The 27,844-nt window shown below is 42.8% G+C and overlaps 1 protein-coding gene across 1 annotated transcript; it reads right to left on the minus strand.

Moving 5' to 3' along the window:
- Positions 1–3,543: 3,543 nt before the first annotated feature.
- WSB1 (WD repeat and SOCS box containing 1) lies at positions 3,544–16,816 on the minus strand. The gene is made up of 9 exons (XM_050929656.1): positions 16,654–16,816; positions 13,472–13,640; positions 12,091–12,359; positions 10,906–11,037; positions 10,346–10,446; positions 7,947–8,119; positions 6,421–6,534; positions 5,328–5,435; positions 3,544–4,671 (listed from the first exon to the last, which is right to left on the minus strand). Exons 1-9 carry the CDS (start codon positions 16,691–16,693, stop codon positions 4,512–4,514), a joined length of 1,266 nt encoding a protein of 421 aa, XP_050785613.1. The 5' UTR covers positions 16,694–16,816; the 3' UTR covers positions 3,544–4,511.
- Between the last annotated feature and the right edge of the window lie 11,028 nt (positions 16,817–27,844).

The following is a 27,844-nucleotide window of genomic DNA, read 5'->3' on the forward strand; positions in this document are numbered from 1 at the left end:
CACAGAACTAGTACAGCATGAGCAGTTGCAGAGTAATGACTAGGTCACACTACAAAGGTTTTGCTGTATTAACTGTATCAGTATAGTTAAAACCCTCCTGATGCAGATACTATCAGTATAAAAGTTCTTATTGTGCAGTGTAGCTTATACTGGTTTCTCAACTTTTATACTAGCTTGGGACTTTTACTGGTACAGCTATGCTAACACATATAGCTATGCTTGTAAAATCTTCTAGTGTAGACCTACCCTAAACTTGCCACTATAGCAACAACCATGAGGTCAGGGAGCAAGTCTAGGATCAGGAGGTTCAGTCTCCTTGGGGGCCACTGGTTTGTTATCCTCCCTGGTGAGAAGAGCAAGCAGGGAGTCTGTGCCAAATGTGATGTATCTACTTCGCTATTTGAAACTGGACAGAGATGAACTCCTCAAATTCACTAGACCAGAGGAGCAGCTATCAGCTGATAACACTGGTAGGTTACAGAAGACCTAAGTCACAGGGGACCTGGGAGAAAGGCTCTGTACCTCAGCTGTCTTCAACAACCCTGTTATTTGAATTTTAGGTCCCCTACTTTGTATTGTTTGCTTTAAATTAATTAAAATTGCACTAAACCAAAAAAAAGTAATTCAGTACAATTAAGTCCAGCTAACAGGTATTTTTACTGTAGTATGATTGGTTGACCAATTTTGTTTGGCACCATCATGTTAATGGAATTGTGTGCTGCTCTATCGCACTAGCATAACTGTCTCCATCTAAACTAGTTACATCATTTAAGATAATTTTAAAAATGTAAAAATGACCTGGCTCGCTGGCAAAATTGACCTAGTAGCACTTATAGGATAACCAAAAAAAACCCCAACACCCCACCCCTCCTAAAATTTTGTAAACTGTATTAAGATTTTCACTTTTTTTTTTTTTTTTTTAATTGTGGTACCTAAAAAGGCAGAGACACTTTGGAATTCAGAACCTGTACTGGGATTACTTATGGCACCTTAGAGACTAACAAATTTATTTGAGCATAAGCTTTTGTTAGTCTCTAAGGGTATGTCTTCACTACCCGCAGTATCGGCGGGTAGCAATCGATTGCTCGGGGATCGATATATCTCATCTCGAGACGATATATCGATCCCCGAACGCGCTTATATCGATTCCGTAACTCTATCAACCCGAACGGAGTTGCGGAATCGACAGGGGGAGCTGCAGACATCGATCCTCTGCCGTGAGGATGGTAATTCGATCTTAGATACTTCGACTTCAGCTACATTATTCACGTAGCTGAAGTTGCCTAAGATCGATTTTCCCCCGTAGTGTAGACCAGCCCTAAAGTGCCACAAGTACTCCTCATTCTTTTTGCTGATACAGACTAACACAGCTACCACCCTGAAACCTGTATTGGGATTGGAAGATTATTACAAGTACATAAAAAATGGGCACCTTTAACTTCTAAATGAAGGCCTACTTTTCAAGTTGGATTTCTTCAAATCCTCTAGAACGGTTTTGAGTGGCATGCAAAAGCATGAGGCTTGAACTAGGACACAAGCCCAATAGGTCATCAGAGTGACAGCACAGTTCTCAGCAGCTGGTTGGGTGAGTGCTGGATTACAGGCCTAGAGGTTACCTTTTTAAAAAAAAAGGGTTGTTAAACCAATTCCTTTGAAAATCCAGTGAGCTAGTAAAATTTACCTTTTCCTATACATTTGGACAATTTTTGCTGTTTCCTACTAGTTGCCTTTCGCACCCATCCATGTAGGTAGAGAGCTTATAATAGGTCAGTTCCCTAAATCACATTACAGTAGAGACTAGAATTGTAAATAACCCTTATATTCAGTACAGATGTGTCTTGTAATCAAACTTTTCTTCCTTAAATTGCCGTCATTAGCTAGAAGTTAACACCCCAGTACAGTTATTGTGCAAGTCTGCTACACTGTCCATAACTTTAATCCTTACAGGCCAGTTTTCATTTCTGCTTGGTTCTCGACTTCCCTCATTTAATATGGAACATTTTGCATCCCATTCACCATAAGTTTTTCAGTTTGCAATTGCTTACTTTTATTTCCATATTGAGAGGGTTTAATTAGCACCTTTTCAAGGCAAACTATTTCTGCTGTACTTGTATTTGCAGCGGGGTAAACCCATCCCTTCTGAATTCTCCCTTTTGTACAGAGTTCCAGTCAACACTCTTGTATTGGTTACTGTTAAAGCTCTTCCCCCATCTCATCATTGCTCAAAATCTAGTCTAATATAACCTTCAATGCAGTCCATTTATTATGGATATCAGATTTTATAATTCTGGAATTTTCTAGCCCACCAGCAAACATTTTATACATGCATGTACATATAACGTATGGGTTAAGAAGAAAAGCACTGCATGTTTAAGTAACTGGACAGACTTTCTCTGCGTCTGTATAAGGCCATGACTACACATGAGTGCGGTACCAAAGTGCTCCTAGGACTTAAGGTGGATGCAGTGTATACCAGCAACACTGCAATATTACTAGTATAGTTTATTCCAGGCCCCAAGCCACCCATGCCAGTAAAAGCACCAGTAGAACTGCACCTACAGTAGGACCTTTTGTCAGCACAGCTATCAATCAAGGATCACACCTCTTTACACTCCTGCCTGGCACATCTATGCCAAAAGCATGGTGTACACATGGCCAAAGAGAATCTTCCACATCTTTGGAAGGCCTTTTGAGAAGCTTAAATACTTTCAGATATACTGACATGCGGTTTAACACTATCAACTGTGACATAGTTCCTCCTCTACCTTGGTGGGTCCTGCACTTATTGGCAGATTTGCTTACCTCAGTGATCTTCCCCACAGGCTCGGTCAACTTCTCCTGTGTCTGATCAGGAGTGGGGAGGCTTGGGGGGAACCCGGCCCGCTTTCTACTCCGGGTTCGAGCCCAGGGCCCTGTGGATTGCAGCTGTCTATAGTGCCTCCTGTAACAGCTGCATGACAGCTATAACTCCCTGGGCTACTTCCCCATGGCCTCCTCCAAACACCTTCTTTATCCTCACCACAGGACCTTCCTCTGGTGTCTGATAACGCTTGTACTCCTTAGTCTTCCAGCAGCACACTCTCACTCTCAGCTCCTAGCATGCGCCTCTTGCTCCCAGCTTCTCTCACACACTTCCTCTCCTCTGGCTCCCCACTCCCTGACTGGAGTGAGCTCCTTTTTAAACCCAGGTGCCCTGATTAGCCTGCCTTGATTGGCTGCAGTTGTTCTAATCAGCCTGTCTGCCTTAATTGGTTCTAGCAGGTTCCTGATTACTCTAGTGCAGCCCCTGCTCTGGTCACTCAGGTAACAGAAAACTACTCACCCAGTGACCAGTATATTTGTCCTCTACCAGACTTCTGTACCCCACTGGTTTGGGTCTGTCACACAACCCTCCTCCATTATATGCACTGTATTATGTCCCTGAGGGTTTAGAGTATTATCACAATATAGTTTAACACTTTCCACTCAAACTACTTAATTATTTTCATAACCAACACCACCTTGCATACAAAAAAAGTCAGACATCATGGTTTCAGAAAAAAGTGAGGTTTTTGTACAAGTCTTTAATAATAAACAAAAAATATATATAATCAGGCATTTTATGCAATGCATACATTCTTTATATCTGCAGGTACAGATAAATAACAGAAGGCAGAAGCAAACATTTTGCTTATCGTTGGCAGTTAACCAATATCACCCTCTCAAGAGATATTATAGGGTCGCAGAATAATACAAGTCTGTAAACTTCACATATTACAGAAAACATACCAGGCAACAATACAGTAGTTAGTTTTCAGAAATTCAAGGATATTTTTCTTAATCACAACCCAGGGTTTAAATTTAATGTTTGTTGTTGCAAAAATTAAGGCCAGCTTTGGATGACAAAAGTTTGCTAATTGATGTTCCGGACTTACAGTCTATCTAATCCATCCCTCACTCAACTTACTTCTCTTAACCACACACCAGCACTAATGAAAACTAAGCTGTACCTCTCCACAAAAAAAAAACTAACAATTTTGTATCTGTGGATCAGCATCCTGAACCCCAACTAATGTATGTATGTACAAAGCAGTTAAGCTTCTTTAAATCAATATTTGTCTAACTCAGTGTCCCAGAATAACAGCTATCCTTCTGCTTTACAGCACTGATGGCTCTACAGAAACAATATATACACGATATACACTGAATCAGAAAAGCAATTTAGAAGGTCCACTGATAACACACAGCTGCTCACATCTACATATGTACATGTTTTCACAGTCAGATTTTAGAAAATTGTCATGAGAACTTCAGAAATACTTCTACGGAATTTTTTTTTATAAATATTAAAAACTCCACTGTCAAAATGCAGGACAGATTTTTTAGATGTATCAAATTTAAATAGATCTTGAAAACTTGTAGAGTTTGAAGCTTGAAGGCTGAATAAAGCTTGAAGATTCTTTAAAAATGTACCAGTAATTTTACCAGTTTCAGCAGACTGGTCACATGCAAAGGATTTGGGTTTTTTTGGATTAAGTCAGGTAGGAAAGAAACTCCACCACTTTTGAAGGGACAGGCAGGTTCTTGACTTGGCTAGTAGGCATAACTCTTCTAATTGCCATGCGACACAGGTGCTGAAGACTGGACACATGTTTTGGAGTTGCCCAGAAGTACACACTTCCATCGTGCGTTCTGCACACAAACACATAAAAGTCAATTATTCCACAGAACTACTTTCAGAATTGCACACCCTTATAATTCGATAGCTGGGGAAAGGCCAGATAAATCCTCTCCTCTGAACTACTTGTTCCCTATCTCTAGATGTTAAATACCAAAGTTGAGATTGCATGCTCTGCTCCTGGGCTGAAAAAGCATCCAGCAGGTCTCACACAGCTCTCTCTCTCTCTCTCTCTCAAGCAATGGTGGCAGCAGACACTGAGCTGCTCAGACTATAAATAGCAGTGTACTATGCTAGGGAATTCAAGGGGCCTGTGTAGGACTGCCAAGTGCACTACCTGCACAAGGAGAATTCTTCCCTGGATGGCTAGAGGGCTTTTACAGCATTTGCACCGTGCTGTTGTAGTGTGTATGGGTCAGACCCACGTTTGTTGCTTGCTTGATCATTTCCTAAATATTAAAGAGAAATAGAGCAAGACTATGCTGGTTAAACTCTCCGTGGTGTTGAACTCAAGGCTTGAGTGACTAAGCTTTGATCCCTCCTTCAAACAATCAAAAGCAACAAAATATCATTTAGAAATGAGGAAGCTAGAACTGTTAGTTAACATTTCCAAAGTCCTTTGAGGATGAATATTACTGCGTAAGTTAAGAATTATTAGCTGTATACTCACCCAGCAGCTAGAACACTGCCATCAGTAGAAAACGCACAGCAAAGCCCATTGTTCAAAGGTGCAACTTGTACAGGACAGTCTTCTTCAATACTCCAGAACCTCACCATTCTGGAAGAAAAAAGTTCGCTGTTAAAGGTCGAGTAATCCATTTCTTTAATGCAGTACAATAATTTATGAAGTGTTAACCTAATTGAGAAACAAATATATATTTATAATATACTATTTTCACTTGCAGTCATGTAGTCCGGTGGTTTTCAACCTTTCATTTGCAAACCTCTAAAAAATTTCAAATGGAGGTGTGGACTCCTTTGGAAATCTTGAACAGTCTGCAGACCCCCAGGGGTCCACAAACCACAGATTGAAAACCACTAATATAGTCAGATATAACTTTATATTTGTGTATCAGACAGATAGCAGTTCTAAATATAATGTAAGTGGTTTGAAGAGTTTGTAACAGACACTACAGACTTAGTAACAGCATGCAAAAAACAGTAGCTTACTGCAGCCAAAGAATTTTAACTGATGATCTGAAAGTGTAGGCTGAGTCTCAAAACATTAGCAGATGTTATTTCTGCTAGGAGTTCTCGGTATTCATTTTAGCAAGGTAACCAAGTGTTTCCTTGCCTTAGACAGGATGCCTTCCCTATCTTCAAAATCTTCTACTTTAAAAACTTACTGTTAGTCTTTATTAACAAAACCATATACAAGTACAGAAGTAAAATAGGATGACCCAAGTAACCATACTGATGACATTTTTTTCAAGAAAAATTTAATTCAAACAGACACAGAAGCACACTATTTCAATGATTTAAACCTAAACAGAGGTCCTTTATTTCTCCACCCTTTTACAGATATCTTTGTATATTTAGAATGCTATTTAAGTCATCTACCCTGTCCACCGTCTCCTGTTTATTTTATATGGCTATGGGAGAGAGTTTTACAACAGACCATCATTCAGACAGCAAGGCATTGGTACAAGCAGTCTGTCAGTTAGAAGTCAATTCTCAGTTTAAAAAAATAAGTTGTGGTTGTACAAGGAATTTGTAATTACTGAGAAGCAGCAAGAGTCTGACAACTCTTTCCTCATACTTACTTATCATCAGCAAGGCTTGCAATATGCAGTCCATCGTGACTAAAAGATACAGATCTAACCCATCTGTCATTCGCTCCCCCAGCAAATATTGGCGTTGGAGCAGGAAACAGATGCCTGTAGACAGACAAAGACAGGCTCAGTTAACAGCATAACCACTGAAAACTATGTAGGAGTTTCTGTTAGCCATGATCAGTGATAGACCTCAGGACACTTTTTATTTTTTACACACACACACACACACACACACACACACACACACACACACACACACACACACACACCTCTGAAGTATGAATTAAGAGATACTGCTACAAAGCTCTACAAAGAGCACCACAGTATTTCTTTATATACTGAAGACATTTGCACTAGTAGGTTTTTCAATTACAGAAAAAGTACTCCCCCAGAACAGAGTTTTGAGCTAATTGTTCATCCCAAAAATAATATTTCATGTTATAAAACAAGGGAATTTAATAACTACACGATAGAGCAGTTTTCTCCCAGGGAATAAAATCTTATTGTTTGGTGCCAATATGGTATTACTCTAGCCTTCTACTGTCCAAAGCTGAGTTTCTTCTCATTTATTAGTCAAGCTAACCAAGTAAGAATCATGGGACTGGGAGGGACTCCAAGAGGTAATCTAGTCCAGTCCCCTGCATTCTCTTTCCAATTACTGTGCAATTAACAGGCATGCCTTAGGTTTTTATAAGATCTTGAACCATTTTAGCAATTCTGTTAATAAATATTAACTGGTTATGATTTGTGTACGTTCAATATACAAAGAATTTGAGTTTAAGACTCTCAGAATCGGTGCTGTATTAGCCCAAGTGTGTCTGGATTTTAAGGCCTCAGTATCTGTTCTTAAGCTGAACTGAGCATGTGCCCAATGCTCAGCAACTTAATCAAGTATTAGGCTCTAATTATTCCCTGCTCCTCTCAATCTGTAAGAGTCCAGGTGTCCAGGAAGGGACCCTTCTCAATTAATGAAGGATGTCTACAGAAGTACGTTATAATAAACAACACAGGGTAATTGATAACGGGTGCTAATGAGCCAATTACATCCTGTGAGTGATAAAGGTATTTATTATTGCAGATGTTTGCTGTTATGAATGAAATAATGACCCATTGAAAGATATTTTTAACTCATTAGGAACTGCTGGTTGCCACAGCTGTCAGTAATAATGACTGGATCTGAAATCTGTGTCTCACATCCTATAACTAACTTCCCCAAAACTCTTTCCTTCTAGATGTGAACTGAAATACGCTGTCACCAATTCTACAGTTACAGAGAGCTGGAATGTATGTCCATCCAGAATAGTGCTATATTAAAGTATTGCCTGATTGGTTTACTTATATAAATAAAACTTCAACTGAGTTAGTTATATGACATCATATCTTATTAAATCCAACGATGCAACAGTTCCATAACTTTGTCACTCCTTACATTTTCATTAGGTATAAACTATGGTCAGATCCTTTTGTAAATTCCAAGAGGGAACTAAAAATTAACATTTAAACACTCTGCTTACCCAAATTCCATTAGAATAACTCCAGTATGGGGATCCCAGACATAAACTCGAGTATCGTAAGATGCAGTAGCCAGTAAAGCTCCATCGGGGGAAAACTCACAAGCTACAACATCGTTGAGATGTCCTTCTAGTTTACGAATCATGGAGTACTTATCCATATCCCAAAGAAAAACCTGAAATTAGAAAAGCTAATGTTATAGCTTTTGCTCAGATACCCAATGCAGCATTTACATTTCTTAACTGTCTGCTAGTTTTACTTAGGATTATATTAAATCAAGCATTATAAATTACTACAATTAAGAATATGCTCGTGTCATACTCAGATTAAAATCAGTTTTAAAAAAAAATTAAAGCAGACATGCAAATTCTAACTTAAGTTTGTTAGATGTTATTTACAAAATAAGCCAAAATATAAGAAAGGCAATGCAATTTAACCATGTAGTTTTACTGAAATCCATGTATTATGAAATTTTATTAAATACACAGAAATAAATAGGGTTAAGCACTAATCCCCTCTTTTCAATAACTACCAAATTTTTAAGAAATATACAGACAGAAAAAGTAAGGTTAACATATTGTTACTCCAGTGGCATCCCCTTTGAGTTTAAGATCACTTGTTTACAATACGCTTGGATCACCGTCAGCCTAGGAAGAGAAACAGATACTGCAAGCAAAGAGAATTCACAGCCAAAAGAAATGTCTTTGGCAACATAACAAGGAAGTCTAACCACATTATTAAAAAAAATTTATGCATCTTAAGTTTAATTATATCAACAACAAAAACATTTGAGTATTGTGATTTACCCAGCTTACTGTAAATTTTACTACAGAAATTGGTGAAGTACAAGTATAATACTAATTGAGGGATTTTACATGCAGTTCTACATTATATAAAACTGCACTGAAGACTGTGCAGAATATCTTGATATGAAGGATCTACTATGTTTTAACATATGTTACAGAAAATAGGCTAAATTTATGGGTACAAAACTATATATTAACTCTGTCCCTGCAAGTGCTCTTTAGGTCTTTTTCCCCCAGTACAATTTTACTTGCAGATTAAATACTAACAATATCTCAGACAGATAAAATGCAAACTTAACTTTAACCAAAGAAAATAGTATTAGTGCCTCACACACTTTACTAAAATGAAACCTTTTTTTAAGTCAGTTAGTTATAAGTATCATGTTGACCAGTTTCACTAATAAGACCCCAACATTCCATAAGACTGGAAAATAAAATTTAAGTTTTAGGAGTCAATGGGTTTCACTGCTGTGAAAATTAAAAAATAAAAAGAAAGAAAGAAAAAAGCAGAAAGTGGACATCAACCAGCACCTGCGTACGTACAGTACACCTTGCAGTCGAATGCAAGGTTACTTCGTCCTATGGTAAAGTTCGCCCCCAGCCTGGTAGCCAGAGATGCCACTCTTTCTGCCCAGCTAACACCATTGTGCGCCTGTGTGAGTGGTGCCAGCTTAACCTCAATCACACCAATATTGCTGCCACCACCTGTGACAGGGAAAGCAAGAAGCTTATGGAAAACACACAGCCTAAAAATATCAATGAATACATCCACATCTGTTCTATTTTAAATGACTAAACTGTTCTCTATCAAATCTGAACTGTTAATTTACCAAACTTTTTTAAAAAATATAAAATGCATTCTAACAATTATCCTAGCTACCAGTCTTCAATGTTCACATTAATTATGGTTTTGCTAATCAATTAACTTTAGTATACTATTCATAAACTATATGCTAGTCTTTTCCCTTGCCGCTATTTTATACTAATTAATAGTTTTTCAGTGCCAAGAAGAGCAGTTTATTTTAAAACGTGCTTTACCTGCACTGCTTTCAGTTCTTTAGCAGGATATTAGAATACTGATGGAAACAGAACCAATATGCTGTTCTTCATTCTAGATGTTTTAGACATATGAGTGCTATTTGTATTTGAGAATATGCAGAAACATTTTTGTTCAGCAGAAGAGACCATGACCAGCTCAGACTTTGAAAGTCCTTTTAATTGAGCAGGAAATAGAAAGGATAAAATCAACAGCAAGATAATTTGATTAAAACATGAGCCTAAATAGTCCATTCTTAACACTACAAGTTTTACTTTCCTTGATTTTTATTTTATGAACAGATGCAGATGTGCAAGCTACTTCAAAAGATGCTTCAGGTTTCTTCAACTAAAAGCAGTGCAAGTTCTCAGTTCATAAATCAGTATATGAAGGCATCTTAGGTAGTTTACTTCAATTTCTTTCATGCAACTTCTTGCATCATCATAAAAACATTAGAAGTTCATGACACCGAGCACAAGCTTTGTTTGTTACTTAGATTTAAAGTGATTATATGCACAATTCAATAATAAACTTATGAACAAGAAACTCTGACACATACTGCTTTACTGGCTCCAACCGAACACAGAATGGAAGAGTCTGGAGAAAAAGCACAGCCATACACCCAATTCTGGTGCCCTCTTAATACCTTCATCATATTTCCTGCAAAGGAAAAAAAATGGCAAAACTAGGAGTATTAGTTCCAGATTAGTAACCCCCAGGAATAGTCCAAATCCAGTTGTATTTAACATTTTATGCAAGAGATTTTCTTAAAAAGACACTGTACTGTTGTTCTAAACTACTGTTTTAAAGAGACTCTGGCTGTATACAAGTTACCTGCCATACTGAAATGGCCTCCAAACTCTGTACCTTGACCAGCAGGGTCAGCACACATACCATTGTAAATGGCCACTGAACCTCAAATACATGGCTCCTTGCTGAGGTGTAGATACAGTCTGCACTATATGGGATGATGATTAAATGACTACTATAAGGGGGCTGAGGTCAATAAAGGTTTAAAAATCCAAAATATACATTGATACTACTGCTGACAGCTGCAAAAAGATTGCTCTATGCTCTCCCAACAGGTGAATTTAAAAAATAAACAAAACAAAACAATACCATCATCTTTCAGGTCCCACACTCTTAGCGTTTTGTCTCTTGATGCAGACACTAATATCAGGCTGCCATCTGGGGCAAAGGTTAAATCTCTGACCAATTCAGTATGGTCCATCAGATTAAGGAGGAGTTTTCCTGTTGCACAAGAACGATACCAATCAAGAGAAAGTGCATAGCAATTCTTTTACTCAAATTAAACGACCACAAATAAAGCTTAAAGATAAAATTCCTCCTTCTTGCCTACTTTTGGAAACAGGCTAGAGCAGAGATGTATCTAAAATATGTAAAGAAATTTATCTAGTATACATACTTCATAGTGATAAGACGCAGTTAATCTTTCCAACTCTGACTAGGTCTGGAAAACAACTAAAATCTATACAGTAACAAGATTAGATGTTTGAGAACTAACCTAAGTGAATTACCTTTTATCTTTAGATGAATGCATGGTTTTGTTCTTAACTTCAAAGAGCAAGTTTTTCAATAGCAACTTCCCTAATATTCATTAAGTAATTTCACTACTAACTGACCAGGAGTTAGTTGCAGCCCAATATAATGGTAATTACAAATTAAATTACAGGATCCCATACCCCCTTGTAGCTTCAAAGGTTACGACTGTCAGCCTATTTTAACGGAATCAGTATTGCTCATAAAAAAAGTAGGGCAAGCGATAATTATTTCTAAATAACCTTCCCCATAACTAAAGTACTAAAGGAAACTCTTCCCTACCTGGAATGCTGAGTTTTCCTTAAAAAAAGCTAAAAAATTCAAGTGTCTCAAGTCAAGCACATACTTACACATTTTTATGGACCGAGGCCTAAACTAGTATTTCTTCCCCCATGCCACCCAGTTTTCCGCCACATCCAAATGACACTTCTGAAGTGCATTTCAGGTGAGATTTCACAAAGCAACAAGACAGTAATGGTTTGGTATGTAATCTGCCATCTTAGCCCAGAGACACTGAAGTACAACCTGAACCATTTCTCTTTTCAACAGCATTTCTTTAGTACAATTGTAGTTGCAAAGGTTCCTTCTATTTTTAGACCTAACTTAGTTCATTTTAACTGCACTTTTCAAATTAGCATTCATAAACCAATACATTTAGAAGCTAGCCATTTCTAGTTTATGATATAGCTACAATGCTGCATTAAGTGACAATGGCAAGACATACATTTAAACAAGCTCCTGTACCTGTGTATACATCCCATATTTTGATGCGCCCGTTGTTCAAGCCAGTTGCAAAGAGAAGCTGATCCTGCCCAAATTTGAATCGATGCCATTCTATATTCACACAGCGACTCTGTTTTTCAGGCACTGAAGACCCAAAAGCAAGACTCCAGACTGTATCACCACAATCAATTATATGCTCACAAGGCTTATTTTTTTGACCACTATCACTGTTCTGTCTTGAGAGTCTTGCATTGACTGAATTTGCAACATTCTTTGTGCCGTGTAACAAGCTGTAAAACAAGTCAGCATTTTAGAAAGAATGCGCTTTACTCTAGAAACACAATGAACTCAGTATTTGATTCTAATAAATCTATAGGCAATCATAATACACATATTGCTACTGTATCTAAAATTAATACCTTAAGATTTTAAAATGACTGTCCCTTGTTCGTCAGTTGTGAAGAGGGTTTGCCATATCTGAAAACCTTGCCCATTATAGCAATAAATTCCAGTTTCCTAATTCTACTTCTGTACAGAGCAGTTAGCTTCTTTAACCCTTCATGAAAGATAACATTTTAAATGCTATACTTAAACTGAAATTTTTAGTGAGAATCTGAATGTATATTACAGTTAAGTATTTGAGTTGTTTTTTATATAAAAGATTGGGGGAGGGAGGGATCCTTTCTGTTCTGCTACAACTCACCAATATGCCCTTCAAAACACTACATTTAATTAGAAAAATCCTAGTAAGAGATATTGAAGCCTGCACACCATACTTAATAAACCGAGTACAGTGCAGAGAAAATGTATTTGCTATACAAGGAAATGCAGCTGACAATCACAAAAATTTACCAACTTCCAAATGGACTTAAAAGTGACCTGCAAATTAAAAATGTGCAGTGTTCTTTTTATAATGTGCTGAAAATATGCTGAGAATACTCTTTTTTTTTTTTAAGCTTAGAGATGCCAAGAATATAAGGACATGTTTCCTGATTTTGTTGGAGAACCAAAGACTGGAGTGGGAGTTCTCAGTCCTCAACTGAAGAGGTAGGCTATCTGAATCTCTTAAAAGAGCTTCTCTCTGTGTTTCAGGAAGTTGATATGGTGTTAAACAAAAAGTACAAGCTTAAAATCACTTCCTCTCTCATTGCACAAGTCTGTTTTTCACTTGTGATATCACTAGTTCTCCCATTGTCCATAGACTCCCCCTACTTATATAAAAATCAAGACAGGTTATAGATAAAAACCCGAATAACCCAATCTCTCATTTATACATCTTAAAGAAGCAAAAACAGCACACCATCATCTTTATTTATTTGCAGGTCACCTCATATTTCTTTTACAAAATGAAGAAATAGGAGGAAGTGAATTTGATAGCAAACTGCACAGTTTTTAATCTTACAAGTTATTAAAGCATTGGGTCCAGGGAACAAGCTTTACTATGCGATGTCCTTGTGACCATGCAAAGTAAGATCCATCAGGTGCAAAGGCAACGGTCCAGTTTTCACGTCCACACTTCTTATCAAAAGGAGACGTTGGGGCTAAGAGCTCTCCTATAGGACGTGATCTTGCTAAAAAAAACAAACAAAAAGGAAATCCCATTTAAAATGTGAACAAGAGATTCAGCATATTTTAAACTTATTACCAACAATGCAGAGATTTCTGCTGATATTTTTACTTTAAATCAGACAAACTAATTTTTGGCTAGAAAAATGACTGCTGCACAAAAAATTCATTTAAAGTCTTCCTTAGTAGTGACTGCAAAAACTTCAGGTCATTAGGCAGCAGAAATGTACTTAAATAACCAACAAGAAAACCACATCTCAAGGTATTATGAACCCAGCTGAAATCTCATTTAAGAGTCTGTTGAAACTATTAAATTACTCTAGCCTCCAGCATTACAGATAGCACCAAAATTTGTCTCTCTGCAATTCAAGCAAGTATTTCAGTAGAACTGAACAGAAAATTTACTTGGTGAAATTTTTACAAATGTGTGCGACGTCAGTTACATTATGTCTCATCTCCCCACATAAAGAAAACACCACTACTGATGTACTGTCAGGCAAATGGGGAGAGATTTTTATACCAAAAATTCCACTCAATCCCACTTATTTCTAGTGAGTATAGCAGAATAAAGTAGCATCGGGCAATCAGAGTCAAATATTTGTATTCTTATTTACTGGACCCGAACACAGAATATTTTCTCCCTCCAATCTAAGAGGAGGGGCAGTTTTATTGTCCTTACTACACCAGTCAACAGATTTAAGAGGACAAAATAGCGCTTTTCAGCATGTCCATTTTTACAAATGAAAATTTAAAAGGAAGGAGTACAAAAATATCACATGTGGTTGTTATGAAATTTTAAAAATGTTTATTAAACATGTAAGTGTTTGTTATGGATTTACAATGTTCCTACTTCAAAATCAACTGCCTTGGAGCTTGAGCCTCCCTCATGTGAATGGAAGGAATCTTGCAGCAGCCCTGCCCTTCATGAGTAAGTGCTCTCACGTGCTGTCTGTATTCATACAGGAGGGTGGAGTTTCTGTGAGTACATGATAAACCCACCACATGCAATGGCAGCTATTAACCATTTCCAAAAAAGAAATGAATGTTGGTAAGTGAAAATATGTATTTATACATTGTTTTGTGGCTTAACCAGGGACTGTTTTAAAAAATCACCAGTAGAAAATGTCCAAAATAGCTAAACAAAGTATCATATATAATTTTTTTTTAATTAGAAATCCCTTGCTATCCCGTCTGCAGGTTTTGTTGGAGTTTTTTTGTATTACCAAAAATAAAAAGTCACATAAAATGTGCGCTATTATATATACTCCACAAATTTATTTATTTTTTACAAGTGACTGAAACACAATAGCTTTAACAAAAGAACCATTTTGTCAGACAATCCATTTTTTACTTAATAAGTTGACTGAACTCTGTATTTCTATGATTTCACACAACTAGCAGCCACCTCTTATTGCAAAACGGAAAAGGCAAGGACAAAGACTTTGCCAATCAAGACTGCTGCATCAGGTTAAATGGAGGAGTTGACAAGCGTGGTCCGAAAAACTCCTCGGTAGCTACGTGTCCTTCCTCCTGCCGCAGAGTACATACCGTATCGCTCTCCCTTCCCCCCTAAGGCATCTCAGGATGCTCCGTAATGTGGTTAAAACCTTTGCCCCCCATGGGCACTAGCTGGACCATCCCAAACCAGCGACCACATTATAGACTCCAACGAGGCTGATAGCTTTTATTTTATGCAACCACAGAGCTGGACGCCTATAGTAACCGCACCCCCTATCCACAGCCAACAATGCCTGGGTTCCTCCTTGGCATCCACACCCACTCCCCCATCTCACCATCCAGGCCCCTCTCCCCACCCAACATCTCATCCCACCGGGATCCAGGGAGCGCCCAGACCCACCCACTCCCTCGCCGCAAGTCACGATGTACCCCCCAGTCTCTCCAGAGGTTCTCCCCTCGCTAACTGGCTTCCCTCCAGTGGGCGTGTCCCCCCACCCAAACTCCCATAACCCCGCTCCCCATCCCATCTCCCCCACCTCTCCAGGACCCCCACCTCCACCTCTGCCCACATTCTATTCAACCCAACCCCCCCAGCCCACCTCCACCGCCTCTCCAGGACCCCCTCATACCCACCTCCCTGCCTACACCTACACTCCCCCAACCCCCCCTTCTACCCTCCCATACCCACACTCCCCCTTCCACCCCTCTAGCCCCCCCATACCCACACTCCCCCTTCCACCCCTCTAGCCCCCCCATACTCACACTCCCCCTTCCACCCCTCTAGCCCCCCCACACTCCACCCAACCCCTTCCACCCCTCCAGCCCCCCCATACCCACACTCCCCCTTCCACCTCTCTAGCCCCCCCATACTCACACTCCCCCTTCCACCCCTCTAGCCCCCCCACACTCCACCCAACCCCTTCCACCCCTCCAGCCCCCCCATACCCACACTCCCCCTTCCACCCCTCTAGCCCCCCCATACTCACACTCCCCCTTCCACCCCTCTAGCCCCCCCACACTCCACCCAACCCCTTCCACCCCTCCAGCCCCCCCATACCCACACTCCCCCTTCCACCCCTCTAGCCCCCCCGTACTCACACTCCCTCTTCCACCCCTCCACCCCCCCGTACCCACACTCCACCCAACCCCTTCCACCCCTCCACCCCCCCGTACCCACACTCCACCCAACCCCTTCCACCCCTCCAGCCCCCCCATACCCACACTCCACCCAACCCCCCCTCCATCCCCCCCGTACCCACACGCCACCCAACCCCCCTCCAGCCCCCCCATACCCACACGCCACCCAACCCCCTCCAGCCCCCCCATACCCACACGCCACCCAACCCCCCTCCAGCCCCCCCATACCCACACGCCACCCAACCCCCCCTCCAGCCCCCCCATACCCACACCTCACCCAACCCCAGGCGCATCTCCCCCCACCCCCACGGGTGGCCACCCTGTACCCAATCCAGCCCCTCCCCACCCTCACAGTACCCAACCCCACCCATTCCCCCAGGCTCCCCTGCCCAGTCCCTCCGACCCCACAGACACTACCCTCACCGATGAGCTTCTCGTTGACACTCGGGGGAAAGCTGGCCATCTACGGAGCCACCCTTCGGACCGGCTCTGACACAGATCAGGGCGCGACGGGACTGACCGACCGGACGGAACGCTACCGCTGCGCTAGGCAGGACCCACACTGAGACAAAATGGCCGCCGCCTCCGGGGATGTCGTGTAGGGGCGGGGCCATGGCAGCAGGCCACGCCCCTTCCAGGGGGCGGAGCTATGAGCGCGCTCGCAAACACGCGCACAACCCGTCTCGCCACTGTGAGGCAGGTCTGCCGCGGGGAGTATGGGGTGGCCACGATCCTGGGAGAAACCATTTAACCATTCCACGGGGGGAGGCGTGTATAGGCGTACGGGGCAGAACGAGGGGGTAGGAGTTAAGGGCAGGATGAGGAACAAGGTCTGTGCTAGAACTTGGGTTTGGACCAGGGGCAGGGGCAGGACCAAGGGGTAGGACCAGAACCAGGGGCAGGGGCAGGACCAAGGGGTAGGACCAGGGCTTGGACCAGAACCAGGGGCAGGGGCAGGACCAAGGGGTAGGACCAGGGCTTGGACCAGAACCAGGGGCAGGGGCAGGACCAAGGGATAGGACCAGAACCAGGGGCAGGGGCAGGACCAAGGGGTAGGACCAGGGCTTGGACCAGAACCAGGGGCAGGGGCAGGACCAAGGGATAGGACCAGAACCAGGGGCAGGGGCAGGACCAAGGGGTAGGACCAGGGCTTGGACCAGAACCAGGGGCAGGGGCAAGACCAAGGGGTAGGACCAGGGCTTGGACCAGAACCAGGGGCAGAACCAAGGGGCAGGACCAGGGCTTGGACCAGAACCAGGGGCAGAACCAAGGGGCAGGACCAGGGCTTGGACCAGAACCAGGGGCAGAACCAAGGGGCAGGACCAGGGTTTGGACTAGAACCAGGGGCAGGACCAGGGCTTGGACCAGAACCAGGGGCAGGGGCAGGACCAAGGGGTAGGACCAGGGCTTGGACCAGAACCAGGGGCAGAACCAAGGGGCAGGACCAGAACCAAGGGGCAGACCAGGGCCAGAACTAGGCACAGAACCAAAGTTTGGACAAACTGGCATGAGAATAAGTCCTGGCTAGGGCAGGACCCCTGACTAGACTGTAAACCCTCCAGGACAGGGACTATGTTTTCATACAGTTATGTACAGCACCTGGTACAAGGGGGCACCGATCCTTACTGGGGCTGTAGAGTGCTGTTTGTAATGCAAATATAAAAGAATAGTTCCAGATAGGACTGGTGTTAGGAACATTTCAATGAGGAACAATAAAATCTGAGAAATGCAGTCTTGCAAGCCATCTTGTGTAAATGGCCCCAAACTTTTCTCTGAAATTGGGCTTGTGTTTTGCACCTGTAAATTTTTTTCCATGCAAGCAGTCTTCTTTGCTTGCAAGTCAGGAAGTTAGACAAGCAGACTCTGGAGGAATAGATTTCAAGGGCTAAATTTTCACAACAGCCTCTGAAGTTGGATATCATTTTCCTCATTTAAATGGACACTGGAAAGAGATCCCACTTAGGCCACGTCCAGACTAGGAATTAAAATCGATTTTAGATACGCAACTTCAGCTACGGGAATAACGTAGCTGAAGTCGAATTTCTAAAATCGAGATACTCACCAGTCTGGACGGGGCGCCATCAATGTCCGCGGCTCTCCGCGTCGATTCCGGAACTCCGTTCGGATTGATGGAGTTCCGGAATCGATGTAAGCGCGCTCGGGGATCGATACACCGCGTCCAGACTAGACGCGATATATCGATCCCCGAGCAATCGATTTTAACCCGCCGATGCCGCGGGTTAGTCTGGACGAGGGCTTAGGGACAAAATCCCAAGGCAGGCTTAACAGGCAGAGGCCCACTCTCGAGGTGCATTCTGCCAGTGAACTCTTTTTGCCCTGATGGTGACATACTATCTTATGTTTCTTTGGTTGAGTGAGATATGCTTTTTATCCTACTGGAGAATGAAAAGGGTAGCGTTTCTATGGAACCAGACACAACTAGAATAATCTCTTGCTTTTCAATTAAACTCAGCCAAACTAGTCTATAATTTATAAATGCAGTTGTTTCCTTTCTTCATTCTCTTTTCTTCCTTGCTGTCCTTTCTTATATATTCCCTTTCTATACCTCTATCTGTCTGGCTGACTTTGTCAGTTTTGCTGTCCCCCCTTTCTCTGGTTTGCTTGAGGGATTTGGGAGCAATACCTGGAATAATATGTCCCTTTTTAATAGCTCTCAAGAGCAGTACTGATGGATCACAAGATGCATTCCATCTTGTACTATTTACTGTCCTTGCCATTAAGTGACGCTAATCTAATGCTCTTTCCACTAATGTAATTTATATTCCTAAACTGATTTGTTAAATCTCAGTTCATATTTTAGTCCTAATCTTTTGTGACTGCACTACAATCAGCTGATTCCAGACACCCTCCCGATGTATTGTTACAGTATATTAATCCTTTTTTCCATTACTTCCAGGTTATCACCCTAAGGTTCAGTTTCCCCACTCTCTTTCTGCCTAGCCGTGTCTACCCTATACATAGAACCACGTTTCGACCCAGTTCTACAAAAATCAACAGTATCGGGGAACCTGATTATGGCAGGTACTTTCCTTGACATGGTTCATTCTTGCAGAGCAGATGGGACCTAACTATTTTGCAGTCTAGCAAGGACCCAGCCTTGCTTGTAGTATGACTCCTGGACACAGGTTAAATACAGTTTGTTCCCGTTTACCCTCTCACTCAACCAAAATTGTGTTGAGGGGGAGAGGTGTGTGACAATCTTTTGACCAGGTCTAGCATGTTTTATTTTATAGTCTAGGTGGAATCTTGTCTGACATGAATACAACTAACTATTTCAGTGCAATCCACCCAGCAGCATTTTTCTTACCACAAGCATGTTGGCTCATCCACATTCACCATGCTGCATGATGATGCTTGTACAAGGGCAATCTTAAAAAATGTGGGTATCTGTCCCTTGCTGCTTCAGCTCAGATTCCTAAAGGCAGAGAAATGTGGGTGTTTTTCATTAAAGATGTCCTCCTGCAAAAAGACCCAGGGAACTGGTGCATTGGCTAAACCGGTTACGCAAATTTGGTTAAGTAATCCTGTGTCTACACAGTAGACGAACCCAGTTAGAAACCACCTGCAGCCTGTCACGCACATTACAGCTGTTATCTAATCAGGGTAAAAATTTCTGTACTACAAGTTCATCTTGTTGTGTGCGAACATGAATCATGTATGAAATCAGCCATGTTACAAAGTGCCTCCAAACTAAGCTTATCTGTTGAGTCAATGGTCTAAGCCCCATTGTGTTATGGGATCCATTTATGACACAGTTACCTTCCCATATGATTCAGTCTTACAGGTTAGGTGAGATTGAACTATATTGCAGCCTTGCTACTGCCCAATGCTGTAGCATGCTTCAGAAACACCTTTAAAGCAGTTAAATCCTATTTGTGCTGCAAGACTGAACCATATTTTAACTGTGTCAAGAGACTCATGCTTTGTAACCGATCCCCCAAAACAGCAGGAGTCACAGCGCACATATAAACCACTCGCTCGTGAATCCTGACTTGTAGCCTGGGAACCCTAACTATGACATTATGTCAGCCAATATGCTTTCTATCCCTACTTCAGTGAAGACATAGTGAGCTTGTATTCATAAACTGGATATTCACGTAGGATAAGATGAGACATGCTCTTTAGATGCTTAAATATCATAAGGGCAGCAGTAACATTCCTACCGGATGAGTAGGATGGGTGTTGTCTTCATAATTTTTTTAACTTTTTCAGACAGGTTATGAAATCTTTGATGTCTATGAAATTGCAGGGCAATATCTAAAACAAAAAGTGGCTGTGTTGTGGAATCCATGGCTATAGGATTTTAACAGGGGCCTTTGATTTCATATTTCCCAACCATTGATATTATGTAAGGATCCAGCCTTTCTTTGCCCTGCTTTATAGGCTAATACACAGTCTGGGGAGATGGTAAAATTTTGAGCCAGAATTTATAGTTAAGCTCCCTGCATAGGGAGAAATGGACCACAAGGCTAAATCTCACTCTTCGTGACATGAGAATGACCATACTGGGTCAGACCAAAGGTCCATCTAGCCCAGTATCCTGTCTTCTGACAGTGGCCAACACCAGGTTCCCCAGAGGGAATGAACACAACAGGTAATCACCAAGTGATCCATCCCCTGTCGCCCATTCCCAGCTTTTGGCAAACAGAGGCTAGGACACCATCCGGGCTAATAGCCATTGATGGACATATCCTCCATGAATTTACCTAGCTCTTTTTTGAACCCTGTTATAGGTTCCTCTGGCAAGGAGCTCCACAGGTTGACTGTGCGTTGTGTGAAAAAATACTTCCTTTTGTTTGTTTTAAACCTGCTGCCTATTTCATTTGGTGGCCTCTAGTTCTTGTGTTACGAGAAGGAGTAAATAACACTTCCTTATCTACTTTCTCCGCACCAGTCTTGATTTTATAGACCTCTATCATATCCCTCCTTAGTCGTCTCTTTTCCAAGCTGAAAAGTCCCAGACCTATTAATCTTGCCTCATGTGGCAGACGTTCCATGCCCCTAATCATTTTTGTTGCCCTTCCTTAATCATCCATCCATTCCCCTCTCTGTCCCTTCCTCCTCCTTTTTCCCCTTTCTCTCTACATCTGTATCTCCAAATTCTCTCTCTCTTCTAAAGGCTGCATGGCCCCTTTCCTTGGCCTCTGCTCACTTGAGCAGCCATTTGGTCCCTCATCTCATGCTACTCACCAGGGCTGTCATTTTAGTTTCTTCCCCAGGTTCTCCTCCTTCCTAAATCTCTGCTCTCAGTCCTGATTTTGCCGTGATTTATCCCAACACTGCCCGTGTCACATGTTACACTTCCATGTAGATGCTGCTTCCCCAGTGGGGAGAGATTCCTGATGTCCTCAGATAGCACTTTTAGAAGTGCCAGCATAACTAAATCTCACCATTAATCTCTGAGCCTTCTTGGCCCTGCTGAACATGGAAAGAAACTACATTCACTGGACAAAGAACCTTTCAGAGTTTCTATTACATTGAGCCAATTCTGCCAAAACTTGCTCCAACACATTCTCTCCTACTTAAAGATGCAACAAACAGATGCTACCCCGACAGCTCAAAGGGCACCGTTAAATTCTGCTGGAAAGAAGTTTGTGCAGCAAGGTTTGCAAAGAGCTCAGATTAAATAATATTTTTCTTTAGCGTCTTGTATTTGAGGACCTCAGAGCACTTTAAGTATTATTATCCCTATTTCACAGATGAGGAAAGTAAGGCAGAGCTTCAGGGCTTGTCTATCTGGGGAAACTGCTTAACACAGCTATAACAGAATAATCATTCCACTATAGCTAAACCAGAATAGCTCCCTGTGTGGACACTCTATTCCAGAATGAAATTACCTTTAATTTGGAATAGTAGCCACCTAGGGGAGTTGGCATAGCTAAATTATACTGGAATAGCCATTGCAGAATAGTTATTTTGTGATAGCTATGCTAGTAAATTTCCACCATGTATCCAAGACCTAAATGACTGTATTAAGGCCTGAGCTACACTAAAAAGTTAGGTCATCCCAGCTATGTTGCTCGAGGATGTGAAAGATCCACACCCTTGTGCAGCCAAGTTAAGATGACCTGACCCCCCATCGAGACAGTTTTAGGTCAACGGAAGCTTCCACTGGCCTAGCTACCCCCTGTTGGGGAGGTGAATTAACTATGCTACGCTGCTGGAAGTGTAGACAAACCCTAATATTAGTGCACTGGCAAAGGCAGGAAAAGAAAAAGGGGCTTCGACTCCCTGTCCTGTGGTCCAACCATTAGACGTGGTACTTTATGAGCAGCACAAAGTCTGGGTCATTTAAGTCTCTTCATGCTGTTTGGAGATGGAAAAGCCCTGAACATCTGTCCTCACTTAACCACTTAATTTCTCCCAAATGTCAGGGGTATTTGTACCGCTGGTGAATAACATGAAATGTCCCTGGAGTTACTTATAAGCTATGAATGTTTGAACTGGGCCATCACGTAGCTGAGATTACTCACTTTGGAAGACTGCTGAGGATTTGCATGCCTCTACACAGCCAGAATAAGGCTGCTGTGTTTGCTTACCTTGTGGGGCTGTTAAACGAAGGCCGAGAGAGCAGACAAGTAACACAGTTTTGGCAGTGTTACCGAGCCTGTGGGTTTCCTGCTATTCTTGTGTAGGATTTTTAAGAGAAGCGATATTCTTCTTGAGTTCTTTTGTTATATCTATATGTATCCCCTGAACAGCTGACATTTCCCCCCATAGGATTCTCCTTCTCCTTGGAGTCACAGATTTTTAAGGTCAGCAGAGATTAATAGATAAACTAGTTTGACCTCTTTTATAACTTAGGCCACAGAATTTCATCCAGTTACTCCAGAGATAGCTGTCACTATTCCTTTGCGGATTAGGCAGGGTCAGGGATGGAATAGGCAGGGTGGAAGCGGCTTGCATGCCCCATACAGTCACATGTTGCATGAGCCTGGAAGGCTGTGCAAATGGCTCTGGGTGATTTATGCTTTTTCCATTATCTTTCCTTTCAGACGCAGCTGCCAGCTCTGCGTAGTGTTGTTCAGCTCGGATGTTAATGAGCTCAGTGCCATATTCCCCCATCAGCCTCTGTCAGGATGTTACGGGTTGCAGTGAACTTTCACAAATAAAGAGGGAGTTTACTTTTGAGGCAGGTGGGCAGCCAAGATTACTTTCTAAAGTCCAGCCTACATGGCTCTTTCTGATGCCATTAAAGCACCAGCTTCTATTTATTCAATTTTCTTATTTACTGACCCACTGAATCTGGGCACGTGTCTCATTTCTGTTTCTTCCTTTGGACTTTTAGAGTAGTTGGGTTGATTTAGAGTTCTCGTAACTGTCCTTGCTGACGTTTTTGTGGCTCACTCAATGAATTATTAGACCTAACTTGGCAAGCAAAGGCTAGGGGGCCTTAAAGGCCTTGATGGGACCCTGCTGCTTCCATAGAGATTGATTCAGCTTCAAAAGGAGGAGAAAAAGGTGGACAGACTGCTACGTGGAGGGTAAAACAGTGCTCAGCAGATCAGAAGATATGGCCCATGAGCTGAGTTGCATCCTCATTGGTGCAGGGAGTTGCAAATGGTCCTTCTCTCCATCATCAAAGCCTCTTGTATCACGATGGTGGCAGTGGGGATTTACCCCTAGAGGAGGGCAGGTGGTGTTTCTTCTGCTGCCCTGCTCAGGGGAGGCAGATGTGAGTCCCACCATAAGTGCCCTAAGAGGCACACTGGTGAAGGCATGCATCAAGGATGAGCGGTAGCAGCCACTGCCTGGTCAGTATCACCCACTGCCTAGCTGTCTGCAGGCCCCTCAGCCAGGTGGTGGTTGTTGGCCACCCAGCATTACCATAGCCTTCTGTTGGCAGACTTCCATCTCTGAGAACCAGGCATCCTCGTGCGTGAATCTTGGTTTAAACTGGCATTAACCAGCAGTGCATCTAGCTCATGGCCTCTACTGCTTATGACACAATTCCACCTTCCCCACACAAGCCAGACCAACCATGTTAAAACTCTGCTCATGAACAACTTCTATTAATCCTTGTTGTTTGGCTGCCTCGATGGGCCCTACAGGAAAAGGATACAGCATGCTGCAGAATTTGGCTCAGTAATAATTGTCATATGTATAGCCCTGTGCTATAGGGAGGCAGGGTGTTGTGTCCCTGCCCCCAAAGAGCTTACAATCTATAGACCAAACACAAGACGTGATAACCAAGAGGGAATGCAGAGCACAGGTCCTCATGCCAGTCAGATCCAGGTGGCTGATCTGTGTAGCTGTGCATGTGTCTTGGTGGTGTGGCTTTTAAAAAAAAAAATATGTAGCCTGGTGATGATGGCTGGCAGATCCAACCTGGCTATCTCCCTTGTTTCTGTTGCTGCTGGAAGTGGAGGCCACATGTAGGAGAAGGACGGGGGAAAAGGTATCCTGGATCAACTCTCGCTGGTCCACTGGGGACAGGGAATGGGAGGAAAGGAATAGCAGGTCCAGAGGAAAATGTTTACCCACAACCGCAGCATAACTGGATGGTTTCTACTAAAATGACCAGCAATGGAATAGATCAGGGGTGGCCAACCTGTGTCTCTGGAGTCACATGTGGCTCTTCAGAAGTTATTATGCGGCTCCTTGTATAGGCACCGACTCCGGGGCTGGAGTTTCAGGTGCGAACTTTTCAGTGTGCCGGGGAATGCTCACTGCTCAGCCCCTGGCTCTGTCACAGATCCTGCCCCCACTCCATGCCTTTCCACGCCCTCCCCTGAGCCTGCAGTGCCCTCGCTCCTCACCCTCCCGCCCAGAGCCTTCTGCATGCCATGAAACAGGTGACTGGGAGGTGCAGGCAGAAAGTGGGAGGCGCTGATCAGTGGGGCTGCCGGTGGGTGGGAGGCGCTGGGAGCCAGAGGGGAGTAGATGGGGTTCTGCTGAGGTATTACTGTGGCTCTTTGGCAATGTACATTGATAAATTCTGGCTCCTTCTCAGGCTCAGGCTGGCCACCCCTGGAATGGATAGCATGAAAATCACAATGGTTCATCATTAGGTTTCCGAGTAAATATCACCATTTCCACAGATATGGGTCAATTCACAGTTCTCTTAGTGCCTGGTCTTCAGCGCGGTCTCAAGACAACCTCCCTTTTTACCCCCTGCAGTTTTGTGAAAGTGTTTGATTGCATTTGAGTGGCTGGATTGCACGTATGCAGCAGCCAGGTAAACATATGATGACATGCACCGCTGGAGCAAAGCTACACCCAGGGTTATTTTTGTCCATAAGCCACAGAGGAGAAGAAAAGAGAGCCAGATTTAATGAAAGTTTAGATTCCAGAGAAAACTGATGGCAGAAGCAGGGAAAAGCTGAGATAATGTACTAGCTGGTGCCAGCTCCGTCCAGTTCTTCCTTCCCCCCCCTCCCTCCCATTCAGGCCTAGGAAGGTTGGAAGGCAGAAAAGAAAGTTACCAAATATGCAATTCATGCTTTGAAAGCCCTATGTCCCAATCTACAATCTCTAGTAATTATTAACACCAGAAATTGTGAAAGATCAACAGCCTTTTCCTTGGACACTGACTTAAACATTTCAAGTTTCCTCTTGTGGTCATGGGCCTCCATTTGGGGGTCTTTGTTCAGCCATCACCCCAGTCCAAATAACGAACAGCAGCCTAGTGAATCCAAGGGGTGGGGCAGCACACTTCACTGTAATGCCTTGCCACACTACTGGTAAGTAAGAGCTCAAGGGCCATAGACCGGGTCATTTAAAATTCATTACACGAATGGCACACATGTAATTTGGCTGCAGATTCTATGTTGCCCCCCACCCCCAGTTCAAATGGCCAGACACAGCTCTAGGTTGCAGAGATGACACAAACATTGCAGAGTAAACGGCGATCTAGAGTCAGGACATGCAGCTGCTATTGAAGTCCATGGGCGTTGCACCCATTTGCAGCAGGTCTGAATTTAGCACTACACGTTTAATGATGTAAGGGCTGACTGTGCTAGTATTTAGACTGTTATAGTGCACCCATCATTGTGGTCTATGAGCTCTAGCAGGGGCCAGTCCCCACACCCAGGAGAGTAAGGATTGCCACCGTAGCCAGATCTGCACCTGGTTGAAGGGGGAGAAGGTTCCTTGTGCCCTACACACACAAGGCCCAGCCACGCTCCAGCCCTTCATTAAGAGGAAGAATATAATGGAGGGGGCAGGATTATGTATAGGGGTTGAGCAAGCATAATGAAGAGGGAGGTTTGAGACTTCCCAAAAGGAATAAGGCTGAGATTTTGAAAGGCATTAAGGAAGATAGGTCCCAGTACCTATTGAATTTCAATGACAGTCGGATGCCTAACTCCCTTCAGCATGTAGTTAGAGTGTTCCTGCCCTGGAGAGTTTGCCATCTAAATAGACCAGAGAGACAAAGGATGGGAGGGGAAACAGAGAGGTGAAGTGACTTGCCCAAGATCACACAGTCAGTCAGTGGCAGAGCCAGAAATAGACTCTGTCTCCTGACTCCCAGATGGAAGCCCAGTTCACTAGATCATACTGCCTCCCCAGCAATTCTTACTAGTAATTTCCTTTCCCTCCTACTGTACCTATAGATTACCTATAGAGGTTTCCACCTCTAGCTGAAAACTTGAGCAGTTTTCCTTAGCTGTTTGTAACTTTGTTTGAGTCTGAGTCCTAAGGGGTTAATCTGAAAAGGATGGATGAAATAGTGTCCATGTGGTGTGGAAAAATTACATAGTTGGAATACTGGGAGAGAAACGGAGCTTGTGTTTCTCTTGCGTTCTTTTGGTTTCTCAGAAGTTTTATCATTTGGGGGCCATTTCTTTGTGGTGTAATAATCGGAACTTGCAGATTATGGTAAATTAATTGTTTTAATTATGAGTTTTTAGTGACTGCACTGGAGTAAGGGAGGGTGCTGGTTTGGGCTTAATTTTTTAGGCATACCACTTTCCTTCATTGCAAGCTAACCGTGGCATTGTACCTTGTGGGAGCCCACTTCCAGACACAGCAGCAGTGCTATATTTATCATTCTAGATGGCGGACCGTCATGCTGGGAAATTTGAACTGTTCAGTCAGATGATAGTGAAAAGATATTCACGCAGCAGAAAGGCCATGTCAGCGCCCTGGAAAATTAGGTTGACCTAGGAACCCAAAAGCTCTTGTGGGATAGTGGAGAGATTTCTATTCCTCCTGACTGCTGAGTGGAGAAAGATCAGAACAGCCTGCACTAGGAGGCCAGACTGTCCCCTTTGCAAGATGCCAGTTCTGCTAACTGCAGGACTTAGTGCTGTACGTGCTTTTCTACACTAAATCAGTTTCATTTGCAGTATGCTTTGGTTCTGGGTTTGTCACTGTTGCATTAATAAGAATGAGCTGTTGCTGAGCGTCCCATGGGAGTGTTCTGGATAGAGCTCAGAGAAAATTTTTGAACAGTTTATTCCCCAAAATATGCAGTTTTGGTTGACCTGAAACTATTTGCAAATTTGACAAGAATTTTCGGAATAGTTGCATCCAGAAAATGTTTGGGGTGGGTTTTTTTTGGTTTGTTTTTTTTGGGGGGAGGAATTAGATTCACTAAACAGGGAGGGGAGGAGCTGCTGCTGCTGCTGCTGACCTCATAACTTTTAAC

This window comes from Gopherus flavomarginatus, chromosome 19 (assembly GCF_025201925.1).
Source record: "Gopherus flavomarginatus isolate rGopFla2 chromosome 19, rGopFla2.mat.asm, whole genome shotgun sequence".
Classification (NCBI taxonomy): domain Eukaryota; kingdom Metazoa; phylum Chordata; order Testudines; family Testudinidae; genus Gopherus; species Gopherus flavomarginatus.